Raw genomic sequence first — 17,919 nt, forward strand, 5'->3', positions numbered from 1 at the left:
AGGAGACAGCTGGAATGCTGTAGAAGCTCGCCTTCACTGGGATACAGTTCCCTATTTACTTGTTATGTTAACAATGATAGCTTGGGCTTAGACACTGCCTAGTTAATTTCTATGTACTAAAGCTTTAAATAAAGATTTGTATCCTAAAATCCAATGAAAACATTGAGGCTATTACTAAAATATACTTTATTAATACAAAATATTTTCCCTCTGTCATCAATAAACATATAGATAGGATCTATACATATATTTGTGTATTCTTATACATTAATGTACATTTGTTTATATTTCTCAGCTCTAATTCTTTTATGACATTTGTGTTATGCTGTAACATGTGCAAATTTTTACAATATACCATTGAATGAAGCTCCCCAAATTTTATTATAAAAGTTAAACATGTCAACTGTTTTCCCTTGTCTAGGGACTTCAGGATCTTTTCCTAATTGAGAAGTTGTGAATTTGTGAGCTTCTCCTCATTCCTCTGAAAGATGGCACCCACATCTTCTCACTTCTGTCTTCTGTCAAAACCTTCTATCCAGTTATAGAAAGGCTTAAAGTCAGTGAGGATGCAGCTTTCAGTTCAGGAACAGAAACCTGACAAACTCTCTTCGATCTCTGCCACTAATCCTACCACACTTTTCCACCCCTCAAGTCAGCATAGGGACCTTCCTTGCTTCCTCTGGCAGGACATTGCAAAAATAAAGATCCAGATGATCCCTGTCTCACAGGCTGCCTTGTCTCAAACTCTTCAGGTCTGTTGTACAATAAACTGGTGCCTGCTACAAATTTCATCCTCCCATGATACTATAGTTGGAGTTTCTTAACAGACTAAACTCAAATTCAAGGCTCCAAGTGCTAAAAGCCCAGAGAACCAATGATGCACACCACCACCCCAATCTGAAGGCCTGAAGTAATTTAGTATTTTCTCATAAAATCCAGGTGTGCCACTTTTGAATTGGCAATTCTTTTGCATTCTGCCAGGGCTGCAGTTCTTCATCTCTCCTGCTGCTCTCTGTAATTTTACTCTGCCTCTTACGTGGGCCACTGAAGCTGCTCTGACTGGGCATCTTCTCAGCTTCTTGAAAATTTCTGCTGGCAGTAGATTCTCTTTTCTCCACTACTGCTGGAAAAAATGCCTGCCCTGCCATGAGGGAACAGCCAGTGCCAGACCTGGAGCTTTTGAAAACCCTGTATTCACCTATCTGCAATACACATTTTCTCTGTATCTTGTACATTAATGTATGAAAATGACATTCTGCTTCCATACTCCTTAGCCTTTTGTCATCTACCTCCACAAGAGAGCCAACATCTCCTTACCATCATCCTTACCCCACAGCCTCTTCACATAATTTCTTCAAATATTAACTCCTTAAGAGTGTGGTCTAATAACTTAAAAACAACCATTCTGCCACTTATTGGATGAAAAAAAAAATGTCAGAGTCCAGCTTTAAATATCCTAGATATAAATTTTCACCAAAAAGGTATGACATAACATGGAATTTAGCAAAACTAATTTAAATGTGGAATTAGAAAAATTATTACATTTTCTAAAGCAATGCAAAGGAGTAACAGGTTTATTTAAACTGCAGATATCAAATAAACTAAAAAGAAGTAATTTAACACCTATAATGGCTTCAGTGAAAATCAGCTGATAACAGAAGAGCTACTAGCTATTGAGAGAACTTTGTAAACTATCTGTTCTTCGGGAAGGCAATAAACTGCTTAGTAATTACTAGAATACGTGACTTTGCCAGGTGGTCTCCAGGGAGGACTCATTTCATTCCAATGGACAGCCTGCATCTTCTTCTGGTACTTCTCAAGCTGTTCTCTCCTCATTTTGTTTTCCTGAGAATAAAAAGATGTGTGAAAAAAAGCCCAAACCAAAACCACCGCCCTGCCCCTCAACAGCAATTCTACTAACAGAAAAGTGACATTATTACTATCCTATTCTTGTGTAAAATGAAAAGAAAACATGCAATGGAAATTTGCCTTTTGGAGCTTGGCACATCCCTTTTAGAGGTTCAGTCACAGACACTGCACAATGCAACACAAAAGGCTGCACATTGCGTGTCACTTACAATTAGGGTGACTGTCTCAAGGATGGGCTGGGTTTGTGCACTGTCTAAACAAAAAGCCCAACAGAAGGCCTACTGGATTAGGCCTTACTGGCCTATTGGTCTTGTATGTAATTAGTCTCATATTAATTGCTTCTTGTCTTTAAGAGGATACCTAAATCACAATGCAAAATATGTTTTTCTCATATAATGAGAACATTGATGCATCATTGTAACTTTCTGCACTTATTAAATCACACTTGCCATGTACTAGAACAAATTGGTAATTAAACAATTTAATTTTAAACAAAGATCTATCTAACTTATGTTATAAGCAATGCAAGGTTCTAATTCTATTTTCTATTGTTTCAAACAGCAATGGTGCAATTAGGATGATGAGGGTTGCAAGATACTTGCAACACTCTTTTTGAGTCTCATTAACTAATGACTTTCAAGAGACCTGCCATTCAAAAACTAAGTTGCAATTATTTATAATTATTTTTGAATTTCTAATCAGTTCTATTCTACGTAAGCATTCTTCTTTGCAAAGATGACTGCCATTTCACCCTCAAGAGGACCAGCATTTAAAGGTGCACCTGCATTAGCAGTTTAGTGCACTGGCGAAGCTCTCTGTGGGTGCAAGTTTTCCTTGCAGGCTTGTGGTGCATATGGGTGCACATTTCTTACTGAGTTAAAAGTAGTTTTTTTCTTGGTGGAACCAAGGTTGGCCATACAGACCACAGCACAATTTACAGTGCCCCCTGTGATGGGTGGATAAGAGGTCCTTGAGCAGCTGCCTTTCTCACACATGAACAGTACATTCATTCCTAAGACCAACAACAGGCAAACACAACCCTGGCAGTAAAGATGCAATGTGGATATGCCCACTTAAAACCATCATCAGCTGTGCCACATCCAGCCCTGGTTCCTTCATCATCTGCAGCCCATCAGCCAGCACTGTGAAGCATCCATAGTTTAGTATTTTTACATGTATGATCTGCACTGCGGTGGAAGTACTGCTCCTTGAGAACAGCTGTAAGGTAACTGGTACTGTCATATAACCCATGATCCTATTCCTCTGGTGGACACCATATATCCACAAACTCCCAAGATGCTGGCAGTGTTTGCCTGTTACTCATATGTGAGCAGGGCAATAGTGAGGTAACTGTGGCTGAGGGAGTAGACTGAAAAAGGGATGTGGAAGCATTACTGTAAGAAAGAGAGCTTGAGTGAAGTTTTCTCCTGTTTTACACATATACGTGTCCAAAAATTGTAGAAAGCAAAGCAACACACTGAAATATCAACCCTATCAATATGATTTTAATCTGTGCCCTTTAGCTCTTTGTCAACATAAACCTGAAGATCCAATTCAGTTAGGAACATCTGGTCTGGCTAAACAAACACACAATAATTTCACGTCATTACTAATAAGGCTGATTAAAAGCAAGGCAAGGTTTGCATGGAAAAGGAATGCCCTTTCCTAAAATAAGCAATACAAAAGTTCATCACAGTCTAATAAAAAATATCTCTCTGTAGAAACTGTATCTTTCTGATCAAATGGAGTAATTGAAACAAATTAGCCCTGCAGCACTGTGACATACTGACTCTTCTCATCCCTCACTTTTGCCTTCTTTCTCCTTCCACAGAGATTTCATCAGATGAACACAATTAGTGGCTTTGGGTCTAGAACAAATTCAAGATATTCTAGAACTCTTCAAGGGAACTGTTTAAGAGAAAAGTAGTCTGCATTATAAGTGATATTTTTCAAAAAAAGATATGTGAAGCAGTACAGATGAGCTTGGGAAGAATACACTCTAATGGAATACATATATGATACATGCTCCTGTATCTATAATCATAGAATTATATTGTACAAAGATATGTATACCATCAGGACAGGTAAGTGAAAACTCATTAAAAGTCACACTTATTGCAGCAGTATTGCAAGCATTAGAGACATTGCATGCTACAAAGAAATGTGCATATTTTATGTTTATCAAGCACTCTCTACTGAATAGATGTTACACCACAGACACAAGTATGAAAAACCACAACCAAAAATAAAGCATACACCCACCCAAAAAAGGAACAAAAGTTGCTTTGGATTTTTTAACTGTGCTGCAGTTTTGAATGTTTGGGTTTGACATCCAATTTGCATTAATGAATCCCAGGCAAGGAAAGAGTCTTAAGTTAATTTAACTGTTTTTAAAAGATTAAATTCAAAGTGAAGATCTACTGGCATCCTCCCTGTCCTCAACACACACAAAGTTTTTATGTTCTTCTTGTAACTACAGTGCAAATTCTCACAAGACATAACTGATATAAATATTCTATAGAATAATAAACAAGATGGCATTTGCACTAATTGATGTAGAGTAACAGAAACAGTGAAAGGTTAAATCAATAACTGTACCTTGTCTTACATAGATCAAGTCAACTGTATGGCTTGATTTATGTGGAAGTTTCCTACTCAATAGCCTAGCAAGATGACTATATTTTTCATTTATGAAATTCTGGGAAGAGCACATTCTTTAGCAGTACGACTGCCACACAGAAATTGAATTTTAGTTATTACAAAAGAGTGACAACATTTAAGAGGAGTAACAATAGCAGTCTTATTTCTAACCTACTGCAATGACAGGCCATGAAAATTACAATTTAGAAAGAATTTTCAGAGAGATCTCATGAAATTAATGAATACATAAAACTGACAACCCACTTCAGCTATTTCTAACCCCGAAAAGTAACAAATCCATGGGACTTATCCAGTATATCCTTTCATGATGTTTTTAAACAGCTTTAGAATGCCAAAAATAGATATTGCACATGCTCAAATTCAAGGTAAAATGTCAAACTTCTTCTAAGGCTTTCAACATTACTATGCTGGTCTTCAAGAACTATTTGAGAGCAGCCTTACTTCTCAGAAGCTCATGGTAGGTTGATGTTTATCACAGAAAATGGACAACATGAACTTATCTAGAGATGACACTCACTTCTATCCACAGTAAACAGTTATCAAGATTAGTATCACAGAAATAATGGAAACTAAACTGATCTGTCATTATAAACTTTCTATGTGATTCTTGTCCTCATTCCACTCCTCACAACAGGTGCATGCCAATGACAAGTGTCAGACACTGGTATTATGCAGTAAGTAAAAAATGATCACTTATCAAGATAGATTGGCTTGAAGAGTTCTTGGTGAGCAGCAAGAAGCAAATGATAGCAAGAAACAAAATAATCAGAAGCTTGAATTTCCAGGCAATACTAAAGCATCTCACCTCAAGATTATCCTTTTCATGCCAGTATTTTACAAGTGTTAATAGCCTTTCCCAGGGCATTTATTTCCAGGCTTAAAAAGTAATCTTCTCTACGCTCTTATGCTATCAAACATTCACACAATGACCTCTAAAAGCAGAAGTAACAGAATTTCCATTAACATAAAAGCAGAATGTTTCTTCTATTTTAGAAGAACTACAATGAGGTTTTTATGTCTGTTTTATCTATGCATTATGGTCAACACCTGCTTCAGGAAAGCTGAGGATGAACGTACACATTTCTTTCTGGTGAACGTTAATGAAAACATGTTAGAGTACTTCCCACTGTATCACTACTATTTTATTTCCCTCAAAAAATATTTTTTTGTTGAAAGAATACTTTTAAAAGCCTTCCAAATTCTGCCTTCAGATCCGATGCCTATCTACCTGCAGGCAGATGTCACCTCAGTTTCCTTGGTAATGCAATGACAACTTTACAATATTTCTATCCTGCAGTTCACTAATGGTCTGTATCTTTTCTGTAACTGTACAAAGTGAGGCAATATTCTGGCCAAAAATGATAACAGAGGCATTTCCCAATATGCTTTCTCAAATAAAGGTGTGTAAATTGCAAAAAGACAGCAGAAATTCTGAAAGTAAAAATGTGAAGACTGGACATGAGACACATCAGTCAACACTTGCACACAGACACTGGAAATGGGGTCATTTTATAGATACCTCTGCCAACCAGTTCAGTACTTATTTCTCAGGTAGGCACATGTATATCTAGTTAGATCTGGTCATTCCACCAACTACTAAAATTTTCATTAATAATCCCACTGAAGTGATAACCTCAGGAATTCACACACAATTTGAATGGGAGAGTCTGTGCTACGCAGCATCTTTCACTCCCAAGAACAGGGGTAATTTTTTTACCTTCATACAGAGTCCAGGACGGCAAGGAAGTCAAATGTACAATGAGAAGTAACATTCTTGCTTTGGTACAACTAAGCTGATTAGGATAGTCTCAGTGAGCAGAGCATTAGTTACTGCTCAAAGCACAGTACTCCCTACCTTGGCAATCAGGAATATTAACCAAGCAAGAAATAACCTAAGATCAGACATTAATCATTTGCTAAACTGAGCTGAAAATCTCTTGACAATGGGGACCAGAAAAAAACCTTCTTATCAGTGATTACAGAAATGAGAGGTATTTCAACAGGGGACTAGGTCAAACATCTTAAAAGATCTAAACTTAAGACTAAAAATGTTTGGAAGCAGAGAGAAGGGAAAACGTGCAGGCTCTTGCTGTTTTGTGCAATTGTGTATTTCTGAGTTAGCCAAGTAAAGGATGATTATTCTCTCTAAATCCTCTCCAAACCTATCTCACACCTGTACAGCTAGCTGACTCAGTTTTCTTCTATATGCCTCTCCCTCCTAACAACAACAGAAAGGAAAAGAAAGAAAAGAAAAGAAGAAAAGAAAAGAATATTTAAGCTATTGACACTAAAGAAAAATTCCTCTAAGGACCACAATCCAGCTGGGTTGCAAGATCCCATTCTCAAAAATGGCAACAGAGACCATATGTTCAAGGCATGCCAGAAATTACATGGAAGAGAGACAACAGAAGAAACACTTTCGAACTAAAAAAACCTTGACAGTCATTATGAATAAAGACTGTGTCATAGGGTCGGGAATTAAAACAGGTTCTTCTTTAACTGGCAAGTCACATACCTTTAAGAAAACAACATGCTAAGAATATTAGTGATCTCTCTTCTAGTTTGGCTTTCTGCAGCAAGGAAAAATAACCTGCCTTATTGTTGGGACTAGAGCACTGGATTAATTTCCTGCTTTACAACAGGGACACTGCTGTGAGAAAAATATAATTGGGAGCATCAGAGTTCCACCCTTTCTTGCAAATGGAAATCATCCTGAATCTCATTACAAGTGCTTTTATCAACTGTGAGCTCTCCAAGTCTCCATTTTCAACGCTTCCTTGAATGTACATGCACTGACTGTTGCAGCTGGCAATGCTGTTTGACTTTGCAGCAGTTTTGTGCTCTGGCTAATTGGCCCTTCAGAGATTGTTGCTCCTGATATGGAATAGCAAAAAATTAAGCCTGATGAAAACTGAAAACTCTATGACATGTAGGTAGGGAGAATATATTTTCCATGTATGCCCAATATCAAGTGCACTGTACTTTAGCAACATTTTGCTCACATTGAAGGGAGACAAGTGATGTAATGTTGCCACCGTCTGGTGTCTCTCATAAGAGCACAACACCCCACGAGTATTACAATACTCAAGTGCTCACACTACATCAAATGTTTTGGCTTTGACAAAAGGCAAAAAAAAACCCACAAACCCAACACACATACCAGCCATCTTTCATACTCCTCCATAGCCTTTTCACTTTTTTCTTCCTTCTTTGCCTGTTGCATTTCTCGCTTTCTTTTCTCTAGGAACTTTTCTACTTTCTTCTTTTTTATATATTCTTCCTTCTTTTCATTCCTGCGTAGTGAGAGGGCAGAGCAAGAGGTCATTGTGTACAGACCAAAAGCTGCATCTGTGACCAACTAAGTAAATTGAGCCAAAATATGTATTTAACACTTTAAATAAAATATTGAGAATATGTATTTAAAATCCTCCATGTCCATTTTTATATGTCACCAAGGTATCAATCTACTACTCTATCTATTATGGCATCACCTTTTCTGTACTTTTTTCTCCCTTATTTAATACAATAAAAACCAAAGCATTCTGAACTTCTGTAGGTAAATGTAAGCTGTGCACTGTCTGTGAAAATTCTTGGCTTGTAAAAACTAATATAGAGTATCTCCAGCAGATACATCTCATTTCCTTCTTTCTACATCTGCATTCCTACATTGTATTCCATGAAACTTTAAAGATATACCTTCCTTCCTATGGCTTAGTAATGAAGCATAAGAATAACCATACTACTACTCAATGAATTTTATCATTTGCATTATCTCTGCCTGAGCTTAGTCAATATCCTCTTGGGGAGGAAAGCAACTAAATTAATAAACTGAAGGGAGCTGCACAGCTGGTTTGCACTGTTAGACTTTGTCTCCATTGGGAATGAAGAGTCTGATCCCAAGCATTCCATTTTCTTCCAATTACAAGCACATCAAGTTTCACAGAAGACCTATTACATTTTTAAGCAAGGATTTTGGAAGCTATGATATAGCAAACACAGTGGAGAAGTACCATTTTTCAACTGCTGATACACTGACTCTCCTCTTCTCTGCAACGAGGTCCTCTTCTATCTTCTTCCTCATTCTTTCAGACTGTTTTTCCTTCCTGCTTTGCTCTCTTAAATATTCCACTTTTCTTTCTTTCCATTTTTTGAATGCCTAAAGACAACCACAGATCCATAAAAAATCTTACTTCTCACTTTTCTGTCAATACTCCCCTAGTCTAATCTGCATTATTATTTTTTGTAATTTCTACACATTCTAATTTCAGAGCATTTGCTTGTGGAATTGCTCAGAAGTGGGTATCACTATACCTAAAAATAATCTAATTTTTCCAGTAGGTAATAGTTAATTGCTAATGTATTTGTATGAAGTTTATTTTATGCTCAAGTTAATAGACTCCAAATATAGAATCCTGTTTGTCTGCAAGTATATAAATTACATATTTCTTACAGAACAAAACCTAATACAAGATTTCTTCAAAAACTAAGCATGTCTAGATTAAAAATTCTAGTTCATTTGCATCTCCTTCTGGATTAATCAAAAATATTTTTACTATCTCTTGAACCACATTCAAATACACACTTAGGTACATATTTCACATCACCGCTTGTGCTGCTTCTGTTTTTTCCTTATTCTGTTCTGCTGGTTTCTTTTCCTCAAGTTCCTCAAGCTTTTTTTTTTCGCTTAACTTCCTTGCTTCTTTCTCTTTCTTTTTTTTCCAGGCTTCGTAACATGCAATTGATTCTTCCCTTTTAAGTGCTTCTTTCTAGATTGGAAATAAAAGTCTACATTTAAATCCATTTCAGTATAAAATTCTAAGTGAAATAATAAGCTTTACACTTATTGCTAAATAGAGCAATAAAGAAACAGATATTGATTTGCTGACAACATTGCAAGTATTACAATTAAATTTTAAGCATATATAGAGCTATTTTCTATGCCCATTTTTAATTTACTTGAATGAGACTAACTGCTCCCACAAAATATGTGTAGAAGGATATGAAATGCATGTCAAGTGCTTAGAAGTGAAACATATTAAATAGTTAAAAGCCAAATCAAAGATTGTGCATGATACTATTCAAGCCAGAGCCCTGTCTGGGTAAGAGTCTCTTGAGGCAAGGAGTGCATGCACGCTCTCATGCACAAAACAAAACTGAGCACCTTAAGAGTTGAGCATCCCAAGGTCTTTGTAAATTAACTCGAAAATTAACCTAGGAAGTACATTTGTAGCACACCTTATGTAAATGTGTAGGGAAGCACTGGACGGACACTGCTTACCACAACCCTAACAAGAAGGACTTGCCATTCATTGATTCACATCACCTTGTGCTATTTGGAGAAAACCAGATACCTTACAGCAGCAGAGGAATGCACTTAGGCAGCAAGAACACTTCAAAGAGTCATAGCTGGTCAACTTATTTTAAAACAACAATGTAAACAAACCTTTTCAGTATTGCTCCTTAGAATTTCAGCTTTTTCCTTTTCACTTCTCTTTAATTCCAGTAGAAGGAGCTTTTTCCTTTCCAACCAGTTCTGTAAGAATCATTAAAATATTTTTAAAGTCCTTTTAAGGTATAAGTAAAGAACAGCACCAATATAATGACCACCAAAATTACTCTCAGTTTTTCCACATGCTAGTTAAATAAGCATCCCATGTGGAAAATTAAGATGTCATCACAGGAACATTTTGACCAAAAAAATGTAAGGTTCTAAAATCACAGCTACAAAATCTTAAAAAGCTCAAAGATCTTTTAAAAAGCGTCTTCCTAGAAACACCAACAAAAATGTCAGCATTAATCAAAATTAAATAGAGGAATGTAATAAAGGTTCTCATTTCCGGGTATATAGGAATATTGTTTACATTTGTTGTCTCTCTTGAAAATACATACAATTAAAGAGAATAAAATCCTACTGGGAAAAGTGAGACTTCAGGCAGCCGTAAAAGGTTATGAGCCATCTGCAGAATCAGGCTTAAATTTTTAAGAATTAACTGTATATATGGTATACAGCTCAAAAATAATAGTGTCCTAAATGAAGACTATTCTACCTTCAAAAGCTGTGGAGACAATATAAATATGGATTTGAGGGTCTAAAATTTGTTTTAGGACCATAACAAGTATTAAAACCACAAACCAATATAAACGGTGCCTGTTAATTAGAGTTGTTCTCAAACAGATTAGCAGAAATTTGTTTAAACCCAGAAAATAATTGTGAAATTCTACAAGGAATTTACATATATTATTCTTCTGGAAAAAGTTCAGGATTTGTTATCACTTTTCCTGAACGCCATTTGAATAGAACATATCAGGGAAAAAAACCAAACAACTGTAAGTAGACACTTACTTAAGTTAAGGATGAAGTAGAAATAATGGAAAATATGTGCCTGAAAATAGTCTGAAACAATAAATTATAAACCACATGAAAACATTATGTCCCTTTCATTGAGCTTTTTGTTCATAATATGAGGAAAAGGCATAGCCAACAGAATAAAAAGATTTCTATACCTGTAAGGCAATAAAAGAAATATAGCAAAAAATACTGATTTCAAGAAAATATGAGGTCTTGACCCCTGTATCAGGACCTTTATATGCAAAATTTTGTTTGTTTGTTCATTCATTTTTAAAATCTACCTGATAAACAGCTGCCCTTAAATCATCTACTTTGTTGAATTCTGGACTTTTCTTCTGCACGCATTTATCCTCCAACACCTTCAAAGATCCCAGATACTGAGATGAAACAGGTGAAGTTGATGGAACAGCTTTCCCCTTTCTCTTTAAATGCACAAAAGTTGTAGACCTAGGAAAATACCAGGACACAAATAAATTAATGACCTTTCCTTTTACTGCAGCTCATACAGTAGTATGAGCTGGGTATGAGTAGTGTTCCTCTTATTTCAGTGCCTACCCAAAGTTACTGTGATTTTTTTTTTTTAATATGCACTTGACTGGGGACTGGGGAAAGAAAAAGGAGAAAGAACTTACCTCTTGTAAATTTACGAATTACTTACACTTTCATCTAAGAAACAGCTTAGAGCCTGTAAAGACCCCAGTAACACACTCATCACACACACTGGCAAAAGATCTGGGAGTCTGATCTGACCTAACCCGAGCAAGGGTCGTAACAACATGCTACATGTGGAAAACACTAAACTGTTTTCCACAGATGGTCAGAGGTTGTCAGCAGCAAAGACAATGCTGACAGAAAATGAGAGCGGAGCAGCATTTTCGGGGCACTCACAAGCATCTTAAATGGCTCAGAACGATGCTTGTCACTCCTCTCTTACCTGTCAGATAATGAAGCCTTTGGGTTTTGTAGAACTCTCTCCTTTGTTTCACTTAGTTTCTAAGAAACACAGAGGAAAAGTAAAGTTATAGAGTCTCTTAAGCAACAGATCAGGATGAAACAGGTTTTTACAAGATAACAAGGACACTGAGAACTGGATTCAGCCCTTATGAGTCCCTTCCAAGTCAAGATATTCCATGGCCACATGAAGTTATAAAAACAGGCAAGAAAGAGACCCTAATAAAGAGAGGATATAGTACAGGATAAGAAAGTAAGGAGAGAAAAAAACAAACAAACAAACAAAAAACCAAACAAAGAAAGCCCCCAAACCAACCAACCAACCAACCAACCAACCTTTCAGAATGCCTGTATCATTTTGGAATGGCAGCTAGGAATGTTCATTTTTATTATGCAAAAATACAGTAAATAGTTTAGAAACAATAAAAAGTAAAAAGAACATGGCTGGTTTATTCTATAAACACTCTTTTAAATCTTTTGAATACTTAGCTTTAATAATTACATGTAGCTGAAGTCTTTTTAGGATATTGAATAGAGTGCTTTACATCCTATCCATTATTCAGGTCACACATGGATCCCATCCTCTGCCAACACACACTGATCACTGCTATTCAACTATCCTCACAACAGATATTTGACATTTTCACTTTGAGAAAGGTACTTTCTTATGGCTGGAAAACACATTTCAATACCTTTATCTGACTTCAATAATTTGTGGAAAAGGTATTCCTTACATCTTTCATAAAGCTATACAGAATTTATAAGAGCCTCAGCTCTAAGCCAGATATAAATTGTCACCTATACACACAGTGTTCTACACACTTAAGATTCCAACAGTAACTTTACAAAACTCTCCATTATGTTTCTAGGACATTGATCCAAACAACGGTAAACTGTGTATGACCAATACCTTGACAGAGTTCTTGGATGTGTTTTTTGCCTCCCCATGCTCAGACTGATCATTCACTGACACCTCCTGCATTGTATCAGCTATTTTTTGCTCTTCTGTTATTTTCATCATTCCATCTGAACTGTCAACAGAAGGGGATTTCCTACCATTGTCCTTCAGTTTCAAGTCACTGACAGTCTTCTGATCTTGATCTAAAGGGAGAAAAAAGATTGAGAGGACAGATTAACAAGAACTTCATTGTTTTTGAGTATTGTTTTTTCTGTACAAAATGTAGTTCTAGAAAAACCATCCATCTATGAAAGTTGTTACTAAATTTTATATAGTATAATGTACTTTCTGTATGCCTCTTTCTAAGAACTATATACAAATAAGAGCAATATTCACTTCTATTTTTATTTAAGACTGGAGTAGCAGCTGAAGCTTGAACTAATGTTAGAGAAGGTAAGAGCAAGACAAAGGGAAAACTTTCCATCTGCCTTACATGGCTCTAGTGCAGAAACGAAAAGCAAGAGTCATTGCAGTCACAGCAAGAGCTCTTCTGACATCTGGCAGATTTCTAATGAAGTATGCCAGTTAACCCTCTGGGTAACAAATACTGCTTTCATTGTGGAGTGTTCTTTAGGGGGGTGGGACACATGAGGGAATAAATGAAAAATTCCACAGTGGGGATTTAAAGAGAACATCACCTCAATCTCAATGTATGCCTAAACAGTGAATACGTTTATGATACACATTACTAATAAGACTTAAGAACCATTTTCATCAGATTTCAACTGCCACTAATGCAGAGATCTAAATTTGTAAAACAACTCAGACAGAAACCAAAAAATGCCTGAGTAAAACCAAATCACAAATAATTTACAAATTTCTCAAGGAATTCTTTAGAAAAATAGATTTTTTTTTGGATGACAAATTAACTCCAAATTATTTGAAAAGAGGAACACCAATGCCCATAATCAAAGAAATTTACCCTAAATTTACAGTGATGAAGGTATGTTCAAGGTGACAAGAATTCTGAATTTACTGAATTTTAACCAATATTGCAGTGTGTCACTGCACTACTTTGATTCACATGAAGAAACTGAGTATTTCAGCTTCTTTTCTGCCAGTCTAAAACTACACAGGCACACCAGCCAGGAAGGTGTCTGCACATTCAAATACCTTTGGTGGCACTTTGGTGCCACCACGTGGAAAGGAAAAATGAAGCTGATACCTTTAACCATGCTCTACCAATTTCAAAGATGCAATCACCCAGCACAGGTAATGACCAGCCATAAACTTATCTCAACATCAAACAGGACAAACTCCTCTCATATTAAGAATTCCATAAAAATTAGTAAGTCTTTTGACACATACAGCTGATTAGCAGAATTTCAAATTCTGCATTGCATATTAAAAATGAATTAGCTATTCTTACACTGAAGTATTCAGGTTTGGGGGTGTTATGTGTTTGACTACACATCCAAACTGTGTCAGTGCATACTATGTGAATACAGCTTTCTGTGCCATGCACACACTGAGGAGGCATCTTGGCAACCCCCTCACGCCTTCCATGCACATGCACTGATGGAGAGCTGGACTTTAGGGACCTAAACAGCTGTTTTCATCTTCTGAAAGGAAAAGGCAAAAAGGAATCTCCTGCTTTTGGCCCACACTGATTCAGTTTACCCCCTGGTATACAGAGTTTGTGTATCTTTAGAAGCTTTGGCTGTGAGCTAAAGCACATGATCATTAACACAGAAAATAACCCAAATTAAAACACTTCAAAATACTGTAAAATGGCTAAGCAGCAACAACATTAAAATACTTTCTTTTCACCTTCACATTTCCTTTTTTATGCATCTGAGGCATTGCTTTTGGTTGGTTTTCCTTTTGATTTTTTTAAAATGTAGTTTGTTAATAGGCAAGTCATTACTTTCACTATTATCCTGCAGTATTTCTTCATTATTTTTTCTGGCATTATCCTCATTTTGACCTTCCAAACATCCTTCTTCGCCATCTTTTCTGTCATTCTCTATGTGCTCACCTTCTAAAACCATTATTTGCTGAAGCTTCTTTTCATGAAAGGATAAACTCAAGTCATCAGCAGCTTCTTTTTCCAAATCTACTGCTTTTTGTAAAGCATCATCATTCAAGAGAGGACTCCCAGCAACAGATCTCCCAGTGCTTGTAGAACCTGAATTACTTTCAGCAAGTTCTTTCCCAATACCTGCAAAGAGCACATTACCAACTTTTGTTTGATTGTTTGATACAAGTGGGAAAAGATGCAACACAGAACCTGTATCTTCTATAACTTAACACTATTTTTTCACATACCAGCCTCCCGATGTAAGTTTCTGAGCATTTCTCTTTCTGTGCCTCTGATCAATGCAAAGCCACCAAACTACAGCCTTATTCTACTTCCTTTCCTGTCATCTATTTTCATGGACCCAATCCAAAGAAAAATATTCACTCATTAATTATTTTCTGCCATGCAATTTAAAGTCCTTCCGAAAAAAAGTCTCAAAGCTATAGAAAGTGGAAGCAAGTCATCAACAACAAAGCTGAGCACGTTTGGTATTAGAACACATCTTCCCTTCCTTTCTCTTCACTTCTGCCCCATTTAAAGTCTTCCAGAAGATACTCAAAGGAAGTATCTTCTACAATGACAAGGTTCACCAAAATGTTTACCAAAAATATTTATCTTCTTCTAGCCTGTTATTGCTAATTGACCTAATTTTGGAGCTCAAATGCTTGAGCAAGGTGACAAAACAATGTCATGATAGTAGAGTAATGCATTTATTGCTAGAGAGCTTTTTCTCCTAATGCTTGTCTACAAAGGGAAATCAAAGCATCCTACAAACTGTTAAAAGATGTTTCAGGTGAGAATGAAAAACAGGCCACAGAGAAAGTCCTTTTAAAAATACATTATTGTATTCAATATTCCTACTTCCCTTAACATTTAGTGCCATACCAGCAGGAAGAGGAGTCATTTGGCCACCCTTGTTAGACTAAGCATAAACATTAGCAAACATCAAATGCATCCTGCTCCAAGAAAGCAGTCAGATCAAACTTATTTCTGGTTTATGTAGTCTTCCAGGGAAGTCTGTCCTGCAGCCCTTATTCACTGACTGTTCAGACTGGGAAACCACTAAGAAAAAAACCCTGCCTTTCTCTCTACCCAAGCCCACTTTCATTTACAGTACTGTGCACTACTGTCTCATCCAGGTGCCAAGTAAACAAGATGGCTACGGAGGAGAACTGGGGACCACAATGGTAGGGACCAGTATAGACTCTGTGGTATAGCATGCTGGCACCTCCACTGATTTCATTGGGAATTCTGCTGCTAACCTGGCAGAGGAGGACAATACTTTAGAAGTTGCTAAAAAATGAAATCTTGGAACACTAAATCATACTGACATATAAAGATTGTCTAGGATCTAGTAATGAGTTACGAAAGGAAGAACACAAGGAAAAATATTTAATTTTGTTTTACCGTTGAACATGCCATCTTCATCACTTTCAAAGTCATCTGGATATTCATCTTTTTCCTTGCTTGTTGCATAATCAGAAATTGCTTCCTGTAGCTCATCCTGAAATGGCATCACAAATAATTTTTACAAAGAAGGGAGGATTCACTTGTTCAAGTTCAGCACTAATTCTCCCCTCCCACATATATGTAAGTAAAACTGAACAACAGAGATAAGCCCATTTAATTGACAATTATGCTGAAGCATAGTGTATCCATTCTATCTCAATTCCCCTAACATATCTGCATCAAAAACAAAGTCTCCAAACCTCCATGTATTTATTTATATTTCCTCTTCATAAGAAACGTATCTTGCAAATCCCTTTTCCATTTTTGGGCACTTATGAAGCATCATCATGTGACACTCCTCCTCTTTTGTATGTTTTGATCCGGAAGAGCACAAGAGGAGGCTATGACAGCAGGTGCCACACGACAGGAGCCTGAAGCAGGTGGCAGGTCCAAACCAATGGAAGGACTTCACATATTTTGAACTCTCTGCTGCAGGACATCACGGACACAATACATTTACATGATTCTGAGGGGCTCTGGCCTTAATTACAGACTGTAAACACATCAGATGTGTTTGTAAACACAGAAATGCACCAGTATCTCCGGACTGCGGACCCTGACCCACAAAATACGAGGAGCACTGGCTCGTCAGGGGCCTCCCGAGGCTCCTGCTGGTGGCGGGGCTGCTCCTCCAGCCCGGCTGTCAGGGCCGGGGCAGCCGGGCTGCTCCCAGCCTGGCACGGGGCACAGCTCCCGCTGTCCTCACCGCGGGCAGCCTGCTTGCCCGCTTCCATTTCCTGAGCAACGCCGATTTTTGTGCATGTGCTGCCTGTAACTGCGAATTAACGTATTCCCAATGGTAGAAACCTGCTCGCAGGCCCGTTCCCCAGCGTCGCCTTTCCCCTGCCCCTGCTCCTGCCCTGCCCCGGCCGCCGCCGCTCACCTGCAGCCCGCAGTCGGCGGTGCCTCCGCCCGCCATGGCGGAGGTGTCTCGCTGCCGCCTCGCAGCGACCGCGGCCACCGCCGAGTCCTCCGAGAGCCCTGGCAGAGAGCCTCGGGAAAAATCCCCGGCGGAGAGCCCTGGGAAGGAGCTCCGGGCAAGAGCCGCGGGCCGAACCCGGCCGGTCCCGGCCGGTCTCCCGGCAACGGCCGCGCCGGCGATCGCCTTCGCGAGTCGGGAATCGCCTCGCGTCGCGGCAGCGCCACTTCCTCAGCCGGGCCTAAGCCGCGCTGCCAGGATTTATTACCGATGCCTTACTCTGCTAGGATTAATTATCGATGTCCCTAGTCCTGCAAATGACCCCGTTCCCACAAGGAGCGCATCCATACATCCATGACACTCGTACAGGGCTGACACACGTTCGTCAACCCCACTCCTGCAATCAGGTAGTTGTCGAAAACCTTCCTACTTGGGATGTGAGCACTTTCCGAAAGACACATACTCATTTTACTGCTTTCTACAATACAGATCTCATAGCACCTGTTAGTTTAAATCAGATTTTAGGCATGGATAAATTACAGTAGCATAGAAATAAATCACCTGGTGCTTACACAGCCTAATACTCCAATTTTTATTTCCCCAAAGAGTGGTTGTGCGATCCACCTGGCAAGCACCAGCCTCCCAGTGACCAGACACCTTGCCAAGCAGCACACGTTCCTGCA

General features: G+C 38.1%; 1 protein-coding gene across 1 annotated transcript; it reads right to left on the reverse strand.

Moving 5' to 3' along the window:
* Positions 1 to 1,461: 1,461 nt before the first annotated feature.
* MAP9 (microtubule associated protein 9) lies at positions 1,462 to 17,379 on the reverse strand. Its single transcript, XM_041479979.1, has 11 exons — positions 17,201 to 17,379; positions 16,216 to 16,312; positions 14,767 to 14,949; positions 12,741 to 12,931; positions 11,814 to 11,872; positions 11,161 to 11,326; positions 9,974 to 10,063; positions 9,135 to 9,296; positions 8,541 to 8,686; positions 7,691 to 7,823; positions 1,462 to 1,845 (listed from the first exon to the last, which is right to left on the reverse strand). The coding sequence occupies exons 1-11, from the start codon at positions 17,234 to 17,236 to the stop codon at positions 1,723 to 1,725; spliced, it is 1,386 nt and encodes a 461-aa protein (XP_041335913.1). The 5' UTR covers positions 17,237 to 17,379; the 3' UTR covers positions 1,462 to 1,722.
* Positions 17,380 to 17,919: the final 540 nt, after the last annotated feature.

This window comes from Pyrgilauda ruficollis, unplaced genomic scaffold, assembly GCF_017590135.1.
Source record: "Pyrgilauda ruficollis isolate IOZ18807 unplaced genomic scaffold, ASM1759013v1 scaffold5, whole genome shotgun sequence".
NCBI lineage: Eukaryota > Metazoa > Chordata > Aves > Passeriformes > Passeridae > Pyrgilauda > Pyrgilauda ruficollis.

What these genes read in the sequence shown, in the direction of transcription:
- MAP9 (XM_041479979.1), bottom strand. Translation starts at nt 17,236, where the DNA reads ATGGCGGGCGGAGGCACCGCCGACTGCGGGCTGCAG. An exon ending in CCGCCGACTGCGGGCTGCAG is followed by an intron (nt 16,313 to 17,200) that starts GTGAGCGGCGGC and finishes ATGCCATTTCAG; the next exon opens with GATGAGCTACAGGAAGCAAT. An exon ending in GTATCAGCAGTTGAAAAATG is followed by an intron (nt 7,824 to 8,540) that starts GTACTTCTCCAC and finishes CTCACTACGCAG; the next exon opens with GAATGAAAAGAAGGAAGAAT.